Genomic DNA, 24453 nt, shown 5'->3' with positions numbered 1-24453 from the left:
AGTTTGATTTAATGATTGATAAATTTGTTTCACAAATATTTAGAAATAATTAATAATTTACTTTATTTTATACATTTAATGGTTCCTTTTGACAGTATTTCAGGAATAGATGTTCTGATTAAATAATCATATTCAAATAATATTCATTTAGGATTCAAGCTGTTTTGGAAAAAATTGTTTCTTTATGAAACACAAATTGGGTATGAATCGTAACAAATTCTCATACTTGGTGTCCGAATTTTAGAAGTGATTTTCTATTAAATAATCTGATAAATAGATAGGGATTTGCCAGACATTTTTAAGGAAATTGACAGGAAAGCAGGCTAACCTTTTAATAAGCCCGTAGAGACACATAACATAGATCACAAAAGTAAAAAAAATCTTCAATCACTGGAGAAAAAATCAGTCTCCAGTGGTTGAAAAAGTGGTAAGTGACCACAAAAATGTCTACTTTTGTGATGCATTTTATGTGGCTCTATGGACTTATTAAAAGGTAAACCTGCTTTCCTATCAATTTTTTTAAATCATTTATTTTAAATAAAACTTACAAATTCTTATAATGTATCCGAAATTATATCTTTATTATTTCGGTGTTAATCTGTAACTCTGTTGTAGCTGTTATACGGTTGGACAGCTTAGTGGTTATAGTGCTGGCCTGGTAATCAAAGGGTCGCTGGTTCGATCCCGAAAAAAGTATGTAGCTTTTAGATGGTTCAAAACTGGACACAGCTGTCCCTAATCATTGGGCTTTAGTTTAATAACTCTTTCAACCATGGATCCATATGGTCTGTATGGTGCATTGATCAATTTATCAAAATACACATATTTCTCTCGGTTTAATTTTCCTCCTAGCTACTACTAACAACTTGCAAACTGCACAATGTAAAAACTGTTTACCCAATGTTCAAACAAATTAATTATCGAACTTAGCCTCCTAAGTCTTACCTTCTCAAACTTCAACATGCTCTTAATTATTGAATTGTTTGTATAAAGTTTGTTTTTGAAGGAGATCCACGAATGAGGCTTTCCAAAAATACTGACATAAAATGCGCTATTACTATTACATGGGTATATTGAGAATCACTTCATTCATCTGAAATGGTTTAAAAGTTGTTATGGTATTCATTGTAATAAATCGTATTTAAAATATTAACAGGCATAAATAATTATAAATAAGTAACTCTAACGAAATTTTACCATACATGTATGTAGTTATCGTTCACATCAGTTTAAATTAGCCCCATGTCCTGCAGCTATTTCACACAGGTTATTTACACTCAATAGATCCATTGCATCTTTATATTAACGATATTTATGTTCATGATCATAAAGATATTCACCAAGACAATTCATAAAATTGGCAATAACTTCTTGATATAGCAAAGTATTTAAGTCAAAAACAAAAATGGGTTAATAGCAACCCTAATAGGCCTATCAGCATACAGCAATAGGCTTGTCACATCAGACATCAATGCGTATGTCACATAGCCCAACATGAGGCTATTATGCATATTAGATGACTAATTATATTTTTAATCTTTGTATTTTCCATTTCCGATATTTTTTAATTCCTGCTTTGAAATAACTCTAGTATGAGCTGTGTAATTATATTCATGATAATTTTTCGATAACTTGATTTTCTTATGCATCCTATTACTTCCTATAACTAACATGCACATTTATCTTCTCGTAGTAATGTCAATTTCCTTGATCACCGTTTATCAAGATGCAAACATTATTTATATTATATATTTTATAGTCATATAAATATTGTAAAAAGACCAATTATATAAAAAATTCAAAAAGATATTTTATATGTGAGATATTGAATAATTAAATTATCAATGAAAGTCTGAGTCAACAAAATGTATAAAACGACCAAAAACCCAATTTATGAATTCTTAACGCAAACCATGAATTATTTAAGAGTCAATGTTTTATTCATGCTGTCCTACCGTGAAGACATTTTTACCGTCAATGTTTCCAACATTGATACTAATAAAATTTATGTTTCGTTAAATATCTAACTTTGAAAGCTTGATGAAACTGAGAAATATAGTTGAATCAGTTGTACTGTTCATTGTTCACTCGTTTTTCAACCGAACTCCTTTATTCTTTTCCTACTACAAAGAAACTTTTCTGTTCAGACTCAGTTAAAAAAGTTCGATTGACAATGACGGAGCCGACTCTTGATGGATTGTTGCGCAGGCGTTGAGATTTTTTACACGAAACACTTTCCCAAGAGAATTAAAGTCATTTAAGGATAAGCAAGCGTTAAAAACTTGTTTGAATGATCTTGCTGGTCTATTATTGAATTGTATTAATTTTGTTAAATTCAATCCTAAGTAAACTTAATAATTTTAAGAGTTATATGAATTTATTGGTTCTACTCAATTTAGTCACGATACCATACCATTTTACATTGATGTTTCGGTTTTGAAGCAAGTACAAAATCAATTGCAGATTTGTTACAGGTTTATAATTCATTTTTTCATTTGTTTTAGTCTTAGCTTTCATAAATACAAACGCTTGTAAATCGAATGTACATAAGCTTTTATGTAATAAGACTATTCCATTTCCAAAATAAATACCAATTCCAATTCCATAGTTTTATATTCATTAGTCAATGGTTTTATCTCTAGAAATCAAACATCCGTAGTTTTTAGGTTTTGTAAATATATCGATATTTTGTGCTCCAAAATATAAAAATATATGGAAATGATTTTTTCGCAGCCAATCTATTTCATTCTTTAGCTTCCTATAAACACCATACAATGAAAATTGTGTTCACTTGCCGTTGTACTTAAGGCACTTGTTTGTTTTGTATAATCATAAAAAAAATCCAATACTGGATAACAAAATGGCAAAGATCGAGTAAAATACATTCTAATTTTAGAACGACAGATTTCTTGAGTCAGCTAAACAAAGATTTTCCTGGACAATGTCAAAGAGAGTTGAAATATGTATAAGGCTCCTTTATCTTATACTCTTCAATATCCGGCGAGATATAAGGGAGGATAGTTAAATCAAAACTGTATTTTCTGTGGTTGAATGTTTCGCATGAATCCTTTAAAAGTAGGGAAAGAAACGTATGAATCTGCAGTTTTATTACTTATTTTCGAATTGAAAAATAAACAGTATCGCATTGTTATGCAACGTGTGTTGTAATGCAAAACTAACTGTTGAAAGCCAAGTAGATGTGGGCCCGATAAGTCGAGCGCTTAACATACAAATAGGTGCTCTTAGAACTCTTCGAAGCTTTGTCTCTGAGAGTTTATAAAATGTGAATGGATTTATTAGCGTAGCTTAAACAAGTTTTGAGAGTCACTAATTTTTGTTAGGCCAGTTGATTTCTCCAATCATTAAGGATATTTTTAATTAGAGTTACAAGTGCAGTCAACTAAAAACTTATAAGTGAAGCAACGTAGTTAGATATTGAGTTGTATGGGACTTCTCAAAAATGTTTAATACTATACTACGTTCTCATTTTAAGTATATGCATCATAAAACTTATGGTAATGTTTGTGAAAATCAACGATAAAACTTGAAATGGCAAAAATCATTAAACAATTGGTAAAACAACACAGATTACAGTTAAGGGTAATGTTCGGGACTATGATAACTGAATGGTTCAGTGATTGGATTGTGTCCGCAATGTTTACCTACGAAAACTAGTTACAAGGGTCACCGAGCGAGGGTCATGTTGAGCTAGATCAGGACAAACAATGCAAAATAAAACAATATTAATCTACTCCTAAATAAAATAATCTGTGCCAAACGTATTCAATATAGAATACAGGTATGTTGTAGCGATGAGCACTATGGATTGCTTTTATTTTATTTGCAGCCTAATCTAAAATGAATGCAGAAGTTACTGGCCATAAGCCATGACGAAACAGCAAATACCCCCGCCGCAGCAAACCTGACGCCTAAGCGAATTTCCATTTGGCTGCATTGATTTTCAATTGATCTATTTAAATAACATTAGGTTTAACGAGTACCTAGGTTTGCTGCTACAAGGAAACTAATAAAGTGTGTGTTTTAAGTAAAATAATTATTGCTTAGTATAAAATGAATATATTTGCCAAGTTTGATCAAAAGATATCCATAAACAAGCAAACTACAACATTTTACAATATTCTCCATAAGAATAACATGGGAATTTTAAATTTACCATTTTTTTAGTTTTCTCCGTAACCAATAACCGTACAAAAACACTTTGATATACCAAATTGTTTGTTTTTTAAGCTCTTTAAGAAGGTTTAGAGAAAAATTGGGAAATTTTGTGTTTTGAGGGTCAAAAGTGAGAAAAACCAATTTTTACCCTATAAAACCCCCCATAAAACCCTGTTCCCATGGTCCGATCATGCTGGATCGCAAACTCATTCAAGTTTATCCCGCCTTACACCTTCAAACCAAATTTCATCAAAATCGGATACAAATTACTCAAGTTATCGTGTTCACGGACACACATATATATATATATATATACATATATACAAATTTGAACGAGTGGTGTTTTTGGCCTCTGGGGACATCAAAATGAAAAAGTAAATCGGTCCCGGGCCTAAGTCTTACCATGAGACCTACGGTAATAGCTACTTCCCTATAGGGAAATTCGCTAAAAGGTTATTGTCAGCAAAATATGAATTTATTTCGGTTAAGTATGATATGTCAAACTAGTGATAAGAAATAGAATAAAGTATATGGGGTTGATTATATATATATATATATATAAAAAACATAGGAGCGTGATTGTTACTTTATATTTACAAAATTCACAGGATTGTCACTCACTAACTTACAAAATAACGTGACAACTGATTCTTCAATTAGTTGCACTTGCACCTCATATAATGGGCATAATCGATGATGTATTTATTATGTCAAGGTTAAAATATATGATATCGACTTCTATTTAATATCGTAAAATAATACATTAAAACTATCTTTATCCCCCTAAAGTTGATGAATTTAATAAAATATATAGATTTTGAAGGAAATTCCAAGTGAAATATTAATTTAACAGCACAAATCCTACAGCCATAGAAATGTAATTCTCATTTAAATAAAACAACACATAACTAAACTACACACAGTTAATTATACATCCCCATAAATATTGACCACTGCTTTCAAATATATAAACCAAGTGAGGCTGAAGTAAATAACTCAAACGTTGAGGCAATCCGTCCAGAATTAATGTGTGAATAAAACCAAGCAACAGGTTGTCCTCTTGCATGTGTGAACTATAGTGGCATTCACGTGAAATAGATGTGTTACTTGTAGTATGATCCTCTAAATGGTGTATTAAAAGTAACTAAAGAATTTATAGGGTCCAGGCGTGAGGCGTGTGACATAAACTGACCATATACCTCAGAATCATAGGACTGTAGAGTTTTCTGACTCAAGTTAAACTTCAGTTTTCTACTTAAACTAAACACATAAATACTCTTTTCTAAGGGTTTGATTGATTTCATTTCTTTAGAAAGCGTAAAGTAAAAGAATATATCTTATCTACGATTTTTTATAAACTTAGTTACAGTATGTGGTTAGTAGTTAATGTGTTATTATTTTACCATTTGGTTGAAACTGAATAACATTTAATTTAAGTTATATTACGTGCAAAATGAATTTATTTTTCCACTATTGTTATTAAAATCTTTGTTGCAATATTAAAGGCAAATAGAAATTGGAATATCCTTGATAATAAATTATTTAACTCAACTTGGAAAAGGTGATAACACTTCGGTTCGATTGTACGAATAATACATCAACTGACTGACACAAATAAACCTGTTAACATCGTACTCTTGTCTCATTGACATTTTAACGTACAGGAATACATTTGTAAAACAGAATTTTGAAATAAATTTGAAACTGTTACAGTGTTTTTAATGCACAATGTCCAATATAGCGCCGTGTGTAATATATGAAAATAACCAACATTTTACTATACCAACAGTCAACACAAATGAATTATTTAAAGGCTATTTCCTGGATACAATATTCACATTCATATGTTGTGTCGCTGATAAATTAATAATTTTACTATTTCTCAAAACTGTTGATTTGTTGAAAATCCAAAATGTTGGTGTTGAAAATTAATTTTGCAGCCCGCAAATTTTACGAGCCTAAGTAAGATTCGTGTTACAATGGTTTGTGATGAAATATGAAAATTGTATGAGGTAACAGTCGGAGGTAACGGAGAATCACACAAAGTGATGAATGGGCAGAAACGAATGTTGGGATTTATAAATGAGGAGTTTGCATTAAACGCTGAACTCTACTGTCAGACTGTAATCCATCGAATCTGTACGCCTTGCAATACATATATCTTTCCTGGAATATTATCACCATTGGCCTTAATATTGCCTTTTACCACTCTACCGTAATAGTCTATTACATTACTAGCCCGGTAAGTGGTGTTTTACCGTGCGAACACGACAGATTTTCGTGCGAGTACGGTAAAGCTTACCGGACGAGTAAAGTACGATACAAATATAAAGGAAGCGTCTGAACATGAACCTACAACTGCTTTGACATTACAGTACGTAGAAAACAACTGAGCCATCTATTTACCAAATTAACCTATTTTTCATCCATCTCTTATCTATTCAAGGAAACCGTTGGCCTATTAAATACTAAGGAAATACTTATTCAAAAAGCTCCTACCTAGAGATTTAATTGACATGATTTGATGAATTTTTTTACGAAGTCTGGGACTATTTTCAAATCGAATGAAAATACGTCAAACAGCATACCACAGCTGCTTTGATGCCAAAGTTTAAAAACCCTCTTTTACAAGTAGCTGTATACCAAAGCACAGGTTAAAAGTCAAACAAGCAATGTGGATTGCAAAAGCCTCTAAGTGTATCTGTACCTCTTAACATTTGGTCTATTTAAAACCACCAGTGCTTTAACTACTAACTTTGGTTGTCGAGTATTCTTTAGACTAGTGTACAGACTCCTCACTTTCGTGTTGAGCATTATTTAGAAAAGTGTACAGACTACTAACTTTGGCTGTCGAGCCTCTCTAGCCAAGTTTACAGACTCATAAATTTGGTGTTGAGCATTCTTTATACAAATGTACAGACTACTAACTTTGGCTGTCGAGCATTATCTAGACAAGAGCACTGACTCCTCACCTTGGTGTTGAGCATTATTTAGAAAAGTGTACAGACTACTAACTTTGGCTGTCGAGCCTCTCTAGCGAAGTTTACAGACTCCTAAATTTTGTGTTGAGCATTCTTTAGACAAATGTACAGACTACTAACTTTGGCTGTCGAGCATTATCTAGACAAGAGTACTGACTCCTCACCTTGGTGTTGAGTATTCTTTAGACAAGTGTACAGACTACTAACTTTGGCTATTGAGCATTCTTTAGACAAGTTTACAGACTCCTCACCTTAGTGTTGAGTATTCTTTAGACAAGTGTATAAACTACTAACTTTGGCTGTCGAGCATTTTCTAGACAAGTGTACATACTCCTCACCTTGGTGTTGAGCATTCATGAGACCAGTGGACAGTGTCTGGCGGACCTTGCTGAGGACAGTCCCTGACTCCATGTCCGGCCCCGCCCCCGCCGCCCCCTCGTTGGTGGCCACCATCTGTGAAATAACAATATGCTGAGCAAACGTAATTTTCAAAACCTTTACCCTGCAAAATTTCAAATTAATTCTTTATTTATTCACGTTCTTGGCATTTCTAAGGAATTTCACTAAAAAGTACAATTCTTGGACCTCTCACATTCTAACGTTGACCTTGTGTTGGAATAATTAATTAATGATCAAATGACAAAATGGCATCTGTGTCTAGGAACGATCTTGAACTAGCGAACTTCAGGATGGAAGGCGAGCATTAATGACTCAGCTACCAAGAAAATGTGTTTTTTAACGCCACACGCACAGAAGGTACACGACTATACTATTGAATGTGTCATAAAATCCGTGTGGTTGACTAGAGCTGACTTTAATTCTTATCATTCTGAAGCGTCTAAATAGTTGGTGTGTGTGGTATCAGAGATTATTAAGTATTGTATAACCATTCTTAAACCATGCTTATCCAGCTCTGGCACTACTATATAAACTGTTTACAATCTTAGGTGTAATTTATGTTATACTGAAAAAAACTTGATTTTAACTCAAAAAAGACATAACAAAAGATTAGGAATTTAGAGTAAAAAGTTATCAATTTTCATTGTGTACATGAGATTACAAACAAAAACAAGTTGGAAATATACCTTTTGTGGCCCATTTTTCACTTTTCTAACGTTTACATTTATTCTCCGTAAAGGAAAGGGTTGATAAAACTACATGACCATATAATTCGCTGACTTTAATTCTACATTTCTTGTGTTTAAACTACCTTTTATTTTGTAGGTAACACGTAGTGAATGTTTTTCAAGAAAGTAGCGGGTTTTTTTACAAAGATAATTTTGATCTAAGCTTTATCATAAAATGGTAAATAGTTAATAGAAAACAAGACAAATACTTTTTAATTAAAAAAATATTTGAGTTAGTAACACTTTTACTCAAACATTCAAGAGTAATATTAGTGATGATAATGGTTGCACCACATAATAACTCTTATAGGAAGGTCTGGCACCGTAGCTGTTCTAAACACTTCCCAAGTTTGTTTCCCAGATGTCTAACTTATTTATCCACTTACCCAGCCTGTCTTGCTTCACCCCTTTTAAACACGTCTGTTTAAATGGATGGAACCTTTTTCGTACACAACAGCTAGACATGTTTTTAGTGTGGGTATAACAGTTTCTTAAAATGTATTAAGACCGAATAGTGTACTGGCATATGATGAAAAAAAATTCCTACAGTTCATAGTATAATCGTAAATCACTATTCAGGAGTACAAAAATGAATGATAAAAGACAAAAGATCCTTTGGGACTAAATTACAATGCTAAAGCACACTTTACCTTGTTATCTCTCCATGGAAGTATACGTCTAACGATTACATAAGTTTGTTTTTATTTTTGAGTTGTACAATTGATTACCTGATTATATATAATTGATTAAGTGATTTCTATTCTATAACTACGTGTATAGAATATGTATTGTGAAAAAAAACAGATTACGCTATATTGTTGACTATTGTAAAATTTTACTTGTATACTTATAAAAGACTAGAGATTTACACTTCAGCAGCCTTGACATCCTAAACCTGATACACCCAGACTGATTTTATCTATATTACTAGTTTCATTATACAAAGCAGTTTCACCACAGACAATTATGTTAGCCTCTGATATTAAACGCACATTAGTGCCATATAAATGAGCCATTATGTTTGCAATTTAGACCGGGTGGGTATTCAGCGAGCCCTTTTCAGCAAACATTTTACCAACCAAGAACACTATTGTTCTACAATGCATCACAATTATGCAGTTAAAGGGGTTTTCTTTTACGTTTAATATGCTTGTTAGCATGAAAAGTATGGGTAAATATTAGATGTACTCATAAAGTTCATCATTGGTTTTATGTTGTTAAAATATATCAAGATTAATTGAGCTGTTTTGGAGTTTTCGTAGCTTTACATCTTTTAAAAACTCACCAAAAGTCCTATGTACTAACTAAACTTCTAATAGTTAGATAAGCCATTATAAGTTTACCTTAAATGAAATGATACTAATAACAAATCTAATGTATGAATCTAATGAATTGAGATTATTTTGTTTGTAACTGTACCTTAAGTGAACAGATTTTTCACAATTGTATACAAGTATATTAGTTTTAGTTTTCAATTGCTGGTAAATGGGCGTGAGACATTTGAAAATAATTAATTTATGTAACTCTTTATTTTGACATATTTAAGATTCATTATCAACTCGTTGCTGATAGTAAGTAAACCAAGCATTGGTTGCCTTGATTTATTTACCCAATCCTTTACAAGCTGTAAGGTTTACGGTGTTTTGCCTTTTAAAAATTGCCCATTACCTACTAAAAGTGGTTTAAATACATTTAATACCATCAGAATAAAGTCTACACAATTAACACGTGCGATACGGGTTTCACAAATTCAAAATTGCATTTTATCTTTGATCCTATAGTTATGCACAATAATCGCACTTGTTCTCACATAAAGTAAAAAAAAATCAGCCAAAGACACATTTTTATAAACAAAGGAAAAGAATGGAACTAATAACAAAATGGCATACGGGATTTCATTTCCACTCATATTTTATAAATGCTGAGAACAGTTTACATTATAACTTTGTGTTAATCGAAATAATGTATCGCTGAAAAACTCATTAGCGAAGTTAATTATCTGTTAATCAGTTAATTGGAAATAGTTTTTTAATTGTATTATCACACACCTGCATTGAATAATCATGATTAGAAAATGGAAATTCTTGATGATTAGTTTGACAACTTCTATTTTTAAAAATTTAATTTGTATTCATCTTTATACAAGTTAAGTGGCATTACAAAATTAGGCTTCACTAACGTTTATTTAGAGCTAAAAATGTTTCTTTATTCAGTAAAAAAGAAATGCTTTATTGTGTTAATACTGTATATTACATGATTGGTTTTAATGTATTGAGCTAAACTCTTTTTTCTGTCAACGATCATTTACTATCTCCATGTTAGTGAAAATATACTCTATTTTAAATTTGTAAAATTTATATCTTCTGGACCTATTTTGCTCGGATTGAATATAATTTTTTAACTTTCCTAATTTAAATCCATACTGGAAAATAAATGTTGATAGTATGAGATCTTTAATTTAATTACTTTTCGCATTTGGTTACACCAAAAGTTAGTATATAGATTCTAAATATATACACTCTACGCCAGTAGTAAAATAGACTAGTTTTTTTTTACAGAAAAGGAAACTAAAGAAGATGTTCTGTTTATTTGGTAAAAATATGTAAATAATGATTATGGTAAACTTCCATTTCGTAGCCGACACTGCTGCAATATGTGTCTCTAAACTACGGTAGCGCAATATTTAATATTCGTTTTAAAGGTAAATAAATCAACTCGTCTTTTTGGCCAACGATGTATTTATTTCTCAGAGCATGTATTTTGGTACTAACGGTTAATGTGCTAACAGCTAACTCAATAAAATCTAAAATCCATGAAATTTCCATTATCATAGATATATTTTAATTTATGTGATGGCTTCAGTATGATAAAAATATTCATCGCTGCATCTCATTTACGATAAATACATAAAAAATAAAAATATAAAAATATATTTTGCTGTAGAGGGAACATGGAAAGTATCAAATATGGTTTGGCGTATACACTTGTCAAATTTCACAATAAAATATTTGCTTGAGCAAACTGCTTACTTAAAACAGTGAAGCCACCATGTGAATAAAAAAAATCCCTAAATCACGTTTAAATGTTTACTAAATAGGGTTTTATACTAGGAAAGAAGTAAATTAAAAATAACTGAGCATCTTGAATTTATTGTATATTTTTTCTTGAAGTGACATGTTTCGAATCTTAGCCCATTTACACAAAACCAATAATATAAACAAAGTGAAGTATTTGCTATTTTTTAAGTTTGAAAATGGACAAGTTCCAAAACATGCCACTTCGAGAAAAAAATTTAAATTTTAGGGTGCTCAGTTGTTTTTTATTTACCACCATAATACCATATTATACAACAATTGTTTTAGTCCAAATCTTTTTGCAATACATTTTACCTTATGCTGTATGAATAAAACATCCGTAGTTTTTACCTAATAAAACCTCTCTAGTGGAATACAAAGTACTTGTAACATTTCCAAGAGCCCCGGGCAGATTACAATACCTAGTAATTTACCTCTCACACTCCATTTGTGTTTGGTTTGACACGATCTATTTTCCTTCCATCGACGCTTTTTATTATATTCGTACATTTTTTGCACTAAATTAGTATTTATTGATCAATGATAATTGATCTAGAAGGTTCTTACGGTTTCTTCCAAATCATTTAACACCCATTGGCAACATCAAATTTAAAAACAAATTTAAAAAATTATCTCATAGAAATCGCTCCTTACTCCATTAAAGAGGTGTTTCCCCAATTAACCTGATTTTATTGGTAGTTTCTTAGTATTATATAAATTGTAATTTTAGCTTATAACTGTATTTACTATGTTAGGAATTTGGCTATTCAATGTACAATGTACAATTATTGAATAAAGATATTGAAATGAAATGAAAATGAAATCTAAACCTTGACTGTTGTATTTTTCTGTTGCTGTTAAAACAACTTTAGAAAAGAATTGCACACAAATTAATGAGTTTATTCGAACCTTGGTGTTTCCATGAATATGAAGTTTTAAAATATTATTTAATTTCGTAATAAATAATGCAAAAACCCCTAGATCCAGTCATTTTAGCCATTTAAATAATTTTCTTTGAACTAACAGTACGTCTTTACTTGTTTCCAATTTTTTCGGGAATGCAGCCTTCCTTTTTCTTGGGCATGTATAAATAGAGTGCCACACCTTCTGTTATTTTTTAGAGGACGTCCTACTCCAATCTTTAAATTAAAAATTTCGTAGTTAAAGCTGTATATACATTTTAATCTGATTTAATCTTTTCCCATGCAAATTCCCCACACCTTACTATGCCTGAATAATATACGCCTACAAATAATACATCATGAAATAAACTTCTCTATTGCAATCCTTGATATGCAAACAATTCCACGATACGTATAAGTGATAGAATTGAGTACCGATCAATATTTTTTCAAAATGCGCAAAAAATACATAGGAAGCTAATGTGTTACGTAAAAAAGTTGACTAAATAAAATAACTAGTTTAATAAAGTATAACCATAGATAAATCATAGTTCCTAAGGGAGTATGTTTTATCTATGGTATAGCACAGAAGGCAGAAAGTGCTAGAAATAATAACAAGCTAATTGGTATTTATCCTCAACGTTTATACTAATATCTAAAATATAATATAAAACTGCAGACCTTCTTGGTTGTCAATAATTGTATTGATTAGTATTTTCAATTAGAAATCATTTATAACAAAGTGCTTTCCACTTCAATTAAGTATGATTCCTCTTTTGAGAGCCACTAATGAAGGTATGAACGTAATATTTAGTGCCTATTAATATCGGTACTGATGTTGTATCAAGAGTCAAATATTTTAGACACACCTCAATTAATTAGTGACTATAAGTACCTAAATATTAATAAACGACTAATTAAATTATCAAAATGTTCTATTGGTTGTTTTAGATAAATAACAATCAATTATAGGTTACATGTCGATAGTTAATTTTGATTATGATCGAATGATAGGCCAACTATGAAAACCGGACTACACTTAGAGCCAGGGTGTATATCTCTAGCCCTGACATAGAGCGTTCAAATGTCCGTTTTTTTAAGTACATAATTGTTTTAAGTTGTTTTATTTAGCTAAATATTTGCCTGAAGGTCGTAATTTAATATGTTGTTCATTGTAATACAAGTCCACAATGTGGCAGTATACAACAGTAAAGGCTACAATATTTGACGTGATGAAGGTAAGGCTGAATGCACGCACATACTTATTGATATTGACTAACAATGATTTGTATACGATACTAGCTGTTGTGCCCGTGCTTTGCAACGGGAATAGGACACAAAATAGAAACATTTTAATCTTTACATATGTTGCATATAATAGTTACACGTCCGCCAACGCTTTTAGAAACAAATTCAACTTTTATAGCCTAAATAGAAACGTTTAAGTTATATTACTTTTAAATCTGGTAAGTAGTGGATACCACCATTTTGGTTTTGATTAATTTTAAATCTTGTGTAGGCTGATATAAGAAAAACTTACCAAATCTTCGAATAAAACATTGACATACATGATTTAGGTACCTTCATCTTACATATCTTTTAATTTATTATTGACATTTAAAATTTCTATTTTGAAGCTGCAAAAATACTAATTATTAAATTTAAATGAACATTTTTTTTAAATTTCACTCTTCTTTATATTAAATCACAAATCCTTCCATCTTCAGTTTCTTTACTCATAATAAACCATTAGCAAAACTAGGTCCGCTGTTATAAACTTTAGAAATATTGCTGTGCCTTATCAATACAGTTTTTTTTTTATATTAAAGAAACTATATCTATAGGTACTATAAAAAATATTTCACAAATGATTTAGCATTAAAGACAGCAGACAAAACTAATATGATTATCAAAGCATCAAGGCCTAAAAAAATTAATAGCAAATACAGTATATGTTTCATTGCATCTCTGATTCTACTCTACAAAAATATCAACAAACAACTTAATATACAAACTCGTTCTTTTAATCAGTTCCATCGTCCATTGCCTTTACATTTTCACACTTACCATTAAGTAAACATAGTAATAGATATTTCATTGATTTTAGAAACAAAAGAACACTGTGTACTGCTTAGTTTTATGATATTTTCCTTGGTTTAATTTAATCAGTGGTGTGGCAAAACACAAATAATAAATGTATCAAATAAAGTAAATGTGAACTGAAACCTATATTAAGATAAAATAAGAGTATTTTGTATTAGCATTTGATAATTAAATATACTTACATACATATAACAGATTTTAGAAAACAAAAATCAACGTACAATTTAGTTATTGATGATATTCTTTAGTTTAATTTAAGCATAGGTTTAGCAAAACACAATAACTTAATTTACCTAAATACACATATAAAAAACAATGTGATGTGCAAGTTATGTTAAGTTAATCCAACACATGTTAAGCAGTTAGAATTGATTTAAAGTAGCCTCCAAATTCATATAAAACATCTATACTTTGTAATTTTAATACTGTTTCCATGAAAACATTATTTTCATAACTTAGACGCTTTAAAAAATCCAAAGCAGAGCCGGAGTTGATACAGCAACGGTTATAGAATTTGTTTTCTATAATCATTGACATACAGTAGTTTCATAATAAATAATCCATGATAAAAGGTTAGATTAAAATAAACCTACCTCATAGTTATGGAAAATATTATATTTAATTTCTTTGTATCAGCTGTCTGAAATTGTGAAATATGCAGTTTAGCAGTTATTCTTGTTTACATTTAAATGTCAAAGCAAATGAAAAACAAACACTGTTAATGTTCTCATCACAGCCATGGAGACCAATCAATATTTACTTTTAAAATGTTCACCTCAGAACTTTTAAAGCCAAAGGGGCAAAGCCTACGGTCAGTATCGAAATGTGAATAGTCCTATAATGGTCCTTGGTATGGTAGCTATATTTTTGTATAATTTAAGCCCAGTTGGTTCAGTAGTTTTTGCACCTATTAGTAATACACATACAGACACCATTAGATTTTTATATAATAGTATAGAATATAGATTGAATAAAAGGTTAAATTATCTGTTTCCGCTGGTCGATCCTAATGTACTGTATCCTATTACAGGAGATGCATTTCGGCAGACACACGACCGACGCGTGTCTGCATGTCCGTAATAACTAAATAATACCCCCGCCGCAGCAAACCTGACGCCTAAGCGAATTTCCATTTGGCTGAATTGATTTTCAATTGATCTATTTAAATAACATTAGGTTTAACGAGTACCTAGGTTTGCTGCTACAAGGAAACTAATAAAGTGTGTGTTTTAAGTAAAATAATTATTACTTAGTATAAAATGAATATACTGTATTTGCCAAGTTTGATCAAAAGATATCCATAAAGAAGCAAACTACAACATTTTACAATATTCTCCATAAGAATAACATGGGAATTTTAAATTTACCATTTTTTTCGTTTTCTCCGTAACCAATAACCGTACAAAAACACTTTGATATACTGAATTGTTTGTTTTTTTAAGCTCTTTAAGAAGGTTTAGAGAAAAATTGGGAAATTTTGTGTTTTGAGGGTCAAAAGTGAGAAAAACCAATTTTTACCCCATAAAACCCCCCATAAAACCCTGTTCCCATGGTCCGATCATGCTGGATCGCGAACTCATTCAAGTTTATCCCGCCTTACACCTTCAAACCAAATTTCATCAAAATCGGATAAAAATTACTCAAGTTATCGTGTTCACGGACACACACACACACACACATATATATATATATATATATATACATATATAAAAATTTAAACGAGTGGTGTTTTTGGCCTCTGGGGACATCAAAATGAAAAAGTAAATCGGTCCCGGGCCTAAGTCTTACCATGAGACCTACCGTAATAGCTACTTCCCTATAGAGAAATTCGCTAAAAGTAGGCCTACCGTGTATTTGTATGTTTTATTCGTGATGTATATATGTGTAAAGTTCGTGTACGTGTTTCAAAACTTCAAGACGCACCTAATAGGGAAGATCAAGACCTTATATTAGAACTGATGATGGCAATTTATTCTGCCAAAATGCATCTCCTGTAATAGGATACAGCATATTAGGATCGACCGGCAGACACAGGTAATTTAACTTTTTATTAAATGTCATTCCGATCCGGAACAACAACAAACAACATAAAATGAAAAAAATACGATATTGGTTCATGTGGGTACCAGTTTTAGTACATAACTGTAATGCGTCTATAAAAGTGGGGCCCGTTAAGACTACGAGCAACAATTTTGACAAAATGACTCTTTCAGTGGATATTTGTATGTGTAAAATGAGGAATAAGCAAATTTTATGGTTTGAGAAATACACTTATTTTTAGATATATTTATTACACCGCTCATCAAAAACGGTAGCTCACTTGTGGTGCCATAGGCTTAAAAGCTAGTAGTTTAGGAGTGATAGCCAGCTTAGTTTAGACTGCAACTGTTATTGGATCATCAAAGTTTATCTAGACAGTAATAACAGTTTGTCGTGTATTAAAAATCCATAAACTTGATAATATTGGACATAATCCATGGTCGCCCCCGAGCTATTGAGGTTTCAAATGAAGGTGAATTAAAAAAAATATATTCCATGTAGATAGATCAACAGCTGCATGATTAACCTGAACTAGACTAGAGACTCAAATGGTAAATATGCTTATTTCCTAATTAATTTATAGAAAAAATTTCATAAACTTAACAGCTATAAATTCTACGAGGAAATTAAAATAAGCTGTAATTAAATCACAAATCCTTCCATCTTCAGTTTCTTTACTCATAATAAACCATTAGCAAAACTAGGTCCGCTGTTATAAACTTTAGAAATATTGCTGTGCCTTATCAATACAGTTTTTTTTTATATTAAAGAAACTATATCTATAGGTACTATAAAAAATATTTCACAAATGATTTAGCATTAAAGACAGCAGACAAAACTAATATGATTATCAAAGCATCAAGGCCTAAAAAAATTAATAGCAAATACAGTATATGTTTCATTGCATCTCTGATTCTACTCTACAAAAATATCAACAAACAACTTAATATACAAACTCGTTCTTTTAATCAGTTCCATCGTCCATTGCCTTTACATTTTCACACTTACCATTAAGTAAACATAGTAATAGATATTTCATTGATTTTAGAAACAAAAGAACACTGTGTACTGCTTAGTTTTATGATATTTTCCTTGGTTTAATTTAATCAGTGGTGTGGCAAAACACAAATAATAAATGTATCAAATAAAGTAAATGTGAACTGAAACCTATATTAAGATAAAATAAGAGTATTTTGTATTAGCATTTGATAATTAAATATACTTACATACATATAACAGATTTTAGAAAACAAAAATCAACGTACAATTTAGTTATTGATGATATTCTTTAGTTTAATTTAAGCATAGGTTTAGCAAAACACAATAACTTAATTTACCTAAATACACATATAAAAAACAATGTGATGTGCAAGTTATGTTAAGTTAATCCAACACATGTTAAGCAGTTAGAATTGATTTAAAGTAGCCTCCAAATTCATATAAAACATCTATACTTTGTAATTTTAATACTGTTTCCATGAAAACATTATTTTCATAACTTAGACGCTTTAAAAAATCCAAAGCAGAGCCGGAGTTGATACAGCAACGGTTATAGAATTTGTTTTCTATAATCATTGACATACAGTAGTTTCATAATAAATAATCCATGATAAAAGGTTAGATTAAAATAAACCTACCTCATAGTTATGGAAAATATTATATTTAATTTCTTTGTATCAGCTGTCTGAAATTGTGAAATATGCAGTTTAGCAGTTATTCTTGTTTACATTTAAATGTCAAAGCAAATGAAAAACAAACACTGTTAATGTTCTCATCACAGCCATGGAGACCAATCAATATTTACTTTTAAAATGTTCACCTCAGAACTTTTAAAGCCAAAGGGGCAAAGCCTACGGTCAGTATCGAAATGTGAATAGTCCTATAATGGTCCTTGGTATGGTAGCTATATTTTTGTATAATTTAAGCCCAGTTGGTTCAGTAGTTTTTGCACCTATTAGTAATACACATACAGACACCATTAGATTTTTATATAATAGTATAGAATATAGATTGAATAAAAGGTTAAATTATCTGTTTCCGCTGGTCGATCCTAATGTACTGTATCCTATTACAGGAGATGCATTTCGGCAGACACACGACCGACGCGTGTCTGCATGTCCGTAATAACTAAATAATACCCCCGCCGCAGCAAACCTGACGCCTAAGCGAATTTCCATTTGGCTGAATTGATTTTCAATTGATCTATTTAAATAACATTAGGTTTAACGAGTACCTAGGTTTGCTGCTACAAGGAAACTAATAAAGTGTGTGTTTTAAGTAAAATAATTATTACTTAGTATAAAATGAATATACTGTATTTGCCAAGTTTGATCAAAAGATATCCATAAAGAAGCAAACTACAACATTTTACAATATTCTCCATAAGAATAACATGGGAATTTTAAATTTACCATTTTTTTCGTTTTCTCCGTAACCAATAACCGTACAAAAACACTTTGATATACTGAATTGTTTGTTTTTTTAAGCTCTTTAAGAAGGTTTAGAGAAAAATTGGGAAATTTTGTGTTTTGAGGGTCAAAAGTGAGAAAAACCAATTTTTACCCCATAAAACCCCCCATAAAACCCTGTTCCCATGGTCCGATCATGCTGGATCGCGAACTCATTCAAGTTTATCCCGCCTTACACCTTCAAACCAAATTTCATCAAAATCGGATAAAAATTACTCAAGTTATCGTGTTCACGGACACACACACACACACACATATATATATATATATATATATACATATATAAAAATTTAAACGAGTGGTGTTTTTGGCCTCTGGGGACATCAAAATGAAAAAGTAAATCGGTCCCGGGCCTAAGTCTTACCATGAGACCTACCGTAATAGCTACTTCCCTATAGAGAAATTCGCTAAAAGTAGGCCTACCGTGTATTTGTATGTTTTATTCGTGATGTATATATGTGTAAAGTTCGTGTACGTGTTTCAAAACTTCAAGACGCACCTAATAGGGAAGATCAAGACCTTATATTAGAACTGATGATGGCAATTTATTCTGCCAAAATGCATCTCCTGTAATAGGATACAGCATATTAGGATCGACCGGCAGACACAGGTAATTTAACTTTTTATTAAATGTCATTCCGATCCGGAACAACAACAAACAACATAAAATGAAAAAAATACGATATTGGTTCATGTGGGTACCAGTTTTAGTACATAACTGTAATGCGTCTATAAAAGTGGGGCCCGTTAAGACTACGAGCAACAATTTTGACAAAATGACTCTTTCAGTGGATATTTGTATGTGTAAAATGAGGAATAAGCAAATTTTATGGTTTGAGAAATACACTTATTTTTAGATATATTTATTACACCGCTCATCAAAAACGGTAGCTCACTTGTGGTGCCATAGGCTTAAAAGCTAGTAGTTTAGGAGTGATAGCCAGCTTAGTTTAGACTGCAACTGTTATTGGATCATCAAAGTTTATCTAGACAGTAATAACAGTTTGTCGTGTATTAAAAATCCATAAACTTGATAATATTGGACATAATCCATGGTCGCCCCCGAGCTATTGAGGTTTCAAATGAAGGTGAATTAAAAAAAATATATTCCATGTAGATAGATCAACAGCTGCATGATTAACCTGAACTAGACTAGAGACTCAAATGGTAAATATGCTTATTTCCTAATTAATTTATAGAAAAAATTTCATAAACTTAACAGCTATAAATTCTACGAGGAAATTAAAATAAGCTGGAGATAACATAAGAAACACCTTTAGAAATGAAGCACAAAGGTGTGGAGGGAATAACAAACTGTTAAGCAGGTTCTTTCAAACACCGAACTTTTCACTTTGCGTCGAGCGTTTACAATATTCCCTTAATATCTCTATTTCCTACTCAGCGGTTTTGTATACAGTTGAAAACAAAACCGTACGTATAGTCCTAAAAATTATATTTCAAGTGAGAAACAAAAGGTTTTCATCCACGCAAAATGTACAACATTAAATCTTTAAAATATAACAATGCACACTGGTCGGAAATACAAATCTTATAAGATAAAATCGATTAATCAGCAATAATAACAGTTCTTCTTTTATATACATGTATATGAAAGAAAAAAACCTAATTGTTCAGGAGTTTATAAAACTCAGGGAGCTTACTATACGTGCTTACGGAAAGAAAAATGTCAACGTTAGGCAAAAAACGCAATTATTCAGTCACCTTTACAGTATTGTACAAGTTTATATATTTTAAAAGCAATGAATGAATACATTTGATAAGGATAAACAATTAGCCTTGGGCAAACAACATTAGGTGAGTAAAGAAGGTGGATGGTCATTTGCCAGTATAACCGACACTAATTTATTGTATTATTTTCCTAGAACTGGAAAAGCTTACCTCTTGTTTATAAATTTCATATTTCACACAATTCAACATTTTTAAATATTTAATTTCAATACATGTATAAACATTATGTATGTAATATAATCAGTCTATAAAACCTACAAGTATTAAGGGAAAATCAAAAAGACTTTAACGAAAATTAAATAATTATGAATTCACTGCTATGAAATTACAATCACACGTAGTACTGTATACATTTGTATGTATTAATAACACACATAAAAGTAAATCCATGTGAATATTCACAACCTACTGGTAGAAGGGTTAGTTGATAGGACCTTATACAAAATGATATATTTTATTCACACCTTATTTCTCATTTGGGGAAAATATAGAATTTTTATTAATAAAGTTTCCTTTAGGCAAACCTCTTTGTAAAACAAATTAGGGGAGTCACTTGAGATAAGAATATTTACATATGGCTTAACTTAAACTCCACTTTACATTTGTTGAGGTTTTTTATGCGTGAAATACGATATGTATTGCTTTCAGAAAGATTAACCAACGTTCTAGATTCTAATTTAATTGCTAGTAAATGAAGAATGAAAGAAATGCTAGAAAAAATGAATGTATGATTGCCAGGACAGGTAAATTATTGAAAACAACCTTTGTAATATAGATTATCATATTTGGGAAGATTTGGCTCTCGTTTATAAATTAAATACAATTGATTTGTATAAAAATCAATGTGAAATATAGGGTGATAAATATAAGTAAGGTGATAAAACGAAAATGCTAACTAGGCACATTGAATAAATCTACGAAACTGTTTATTATTTCTCCCTTCCTATGTGCTTTATTTCTGAAAACCCCATTCACGTCGTATTACGACTCGTAGAATTAACTGGCTCTAAAAATTTGGAAAGCCATTGCTCCTCTTAGTAGGCTTGCATTTGACAGGTTATTTGAGACGTCGACGATACATTTCGTCCTATATGGATAGCTAAAAACTGTATATTTTGGTAAATAGAATGCCTAGAAACGTTACTTTGTAATTCAAATTTAAGTTAACTCTAAATCAAATTAATGTTGATTTCAACTTTAAATAGCTTTTTCGTAGAGTACTTTTCCATCATTGACATCACTATTACTGTCATTCCATTTCACTCATAAGCTATCTCCTTGATGTGTTTCAAATACATTCTTAAAAAATAGTGTAGATAATTACTTTAGTTTGCCTTATATCTTAGTAATTTTAAATTATTCTTTGATTCATTATCTTTTGTGGTTTTTACAAAGAAATCTAACCACTTCAAGCTAAATAATAAAAGGGTAAGTGGTTATACACACATTTTTCAAATCTTCCAAATTTTCCATTTTAAATTCCAAATTTTATAAGAAACTAAAAATAATAATGAACTCATTTTACTCCAAATGTATAATGTCTGGTACCGTAGCAGTTTTAGACACTTTCCAAGTTTCTTTCCCAGATGTTTAACTTATTTATCCACTTAGGTTTATTCCAGGCCAGTCCAGCTTCACCCTTTTCTACATGACTGGGGTAGCGAGAAGAAACTGTGTTGTTATACTGTTATACTTTGAGGTTAGTTAAATTATTACAATAGCATCGTATATGAGTAAATAAGCTACGATAGTTGTAGTAAATAAAAAAAAGTTGTAATATTATTTTCAACATAGTATAGCTTTTCATAAAATAACATGTTATGTTTTGTCTAGGTAATATTTACACCATGAGTGAATATGAACCTATTTTTTCCTTTATTTTAGAGAGGGGGGTGTTGGGGGTCGTTCGATTATAATAAAAAACAAACAGATGGATTTTACAATATGACAGCAATACTTTAAACAATAATTAACAAAGTCCATAATAATTAACAAACAATTAGGTGCATACCTTTGAAAACATTAAAAACATATTAAATTGTAAATATGTTTTATAAATGTAATGTATTTTGATAAATAAATAAATTTTTATATATTATATTTACACACACCGTAGCTTGTTGTATATTACTCTGTCGGACAGTTTAAGTCAACCGATTATCCCAATAAGTTTATATACATCTTTTCAAGTCATAAATTAATTGTCTGACAGTTTAATACAGAATGCTCAGGGTATGTCTAGTGACAAACCCTGTTATCTTTTGAGATATATAATTGATTTCCTGACTGTTTATTACAAGCTCAGAACATTTCGTGTGGCAGACATCACAAGCATAGATTATGTCATATATACTAATATTAATCAATTTAATACAGACAATGGAAATGTAGACTTTGACAGTCTTTACAAAATAGATCCTAATATAGTCAGATTGGTTGTTTATCCATTACAGTCATTACACCAAGTCCTTTGTAATAATTTATTTATAAAAAAATTTACAATAGCTACAGATAAACCCAAAACAGCAATAATGATAAATTTCACAATATTAAGTAGCCTATATTAAGTAAAGAACAAAAAAATACTGAATGTGCACATAAAAGAACAGTACACAACAGTGATGTATAATAGTTAAAATAGTGGATACAAGTTAATAAAATTGACAAAGTCTTTGAAAATTTTACCCATTTTGGCTTCAAATCTAAAAGGAAAAATTACATTGCGTAAACAAAGCAATTATCTTAAATTTAAACTTCTTGATAGTGTAAAAAAAATAAATATTTTATTATTGTGGACATTTAATAAAATGTAAGCTTGATAAAAGAAAAAAAACTGTAAACAGTTTTACAACGAGGGGTAAAAATAAACTTGACGATCTTGAATCATTAAAAAGAATCATTACGAGGATCATAAAAAGCAATTTCTTTCAACGGAAAGAAACTATCTACTTCGTTATTTAGGATTTTAAACAGAAAAATCAATGATAAAACTTCTCAATACATTAAAGTAGTTTCATGACAGAAAATAATGTTAGCCTGTGATATCAAACGCGCTTTAGAACCATATAAATGAGCCATTATGTTTGTAATTTAGACTGGGTTGGCCTCTTCAGCAAATATTTACTAAAATGAGAACACTATTAATACAGAACACTAATCAACGCATAACTGTTATGCAGTTTAATTACGCTTTTATGTTTAAAGTGTGTGTTAGCATGAGACGGATGGATAAATATTAGAACTACTCACATTCATAGTTGGTTCGACTCTCTTACTATATTTGAACATTTTCGTAAATTAATATTTTTAACTCAGAAAAATAATTCCTCGTAAATTAACAAAAAATCCATGGATTTTACTAATCAGATATTATCCTATTTTCGATTCAAAGTTTAGGCACAATAACCGTACTAGTCAATCTCGTACACAATTAAAAAAAAATACTTCCAGACAACAACACATAGTTATAGACAATGGAAACATTTTAATGTATACTAATAAATTTAATAATACGCATTTTCAATTTTAATAATATTTTGTAAAATATAAGAGCAATTTAAATTGTAATGAGTTTTTAGTGCAATTATTTATCCCCAGTAAACTCATTAGTGGAGGAAATTATCTGTTTACTAGTTACCCGGATATAGGGTTTGTTTAATTGTATTATTACATGCCTATATGGAATTGTAATTTTTCATGTACATCACTGACAAATAAAGTAACAAATTATATTATTACATATTTACGTGTTTCACGATATGAACAATGTGTGAAAATAGCAAAAATGTGTGTTAGCTTTCGCTGACGTATATTGAAGTTACAAAGAGATAAGA

The 24453-nt window shown here is 30.6% G+C and overlaps 1 protein-coding gene across 2 annotated transcripts in view; it reads right to left on the bottom strand.

Moving 5' to 3' along the window:
- The window catches only part of LOC129002017 (regulating synaptic membrane exocytosis protein 1-like), a 286069-nt gene that overhangs the window by 100699 nt on the left and 160917 nt on the right, over window positions 1–24453 (bottom strand). For both annotated transcript variants that reach the window (XM_054429503.1, XM_054429504.1), the window contains exon 3: window positions 7496–7610. In XM_054429503.1, the coding sequence (XP_054285478.1) occupies window positions 7496–7610 (115 nt within the window). The remainder of the gene's footprint in view (window positions 1–7495; window positions 7611–24453) is intronic.

The sequence above is a fragment of the Macrosteles quadrilineatus genome, unplaced genomic scaffold (genome assembly GCF_028750875.1).
Source record: "Macrosteles quadrilineatus isolate MER2022 unplaced genomic scaffold, UCM_ALF_1.0 Scaffold_9__3_contigs__length_116548681, whole genome shotgun sequence".
NCBI classification, from domain to species: domain Eukaryota; kingdom Metazoa; phylum Arthropoda; class Insecta; order Hemiptera; family Cicadellidae; genus Macrosteles; species Macrosteles quadrilineatus.
The sequence above is the reverse complement of the archived record's forward strand: the minus strand, read 5'-3'. Positions and strand labels throughout refer to the sequence as shown.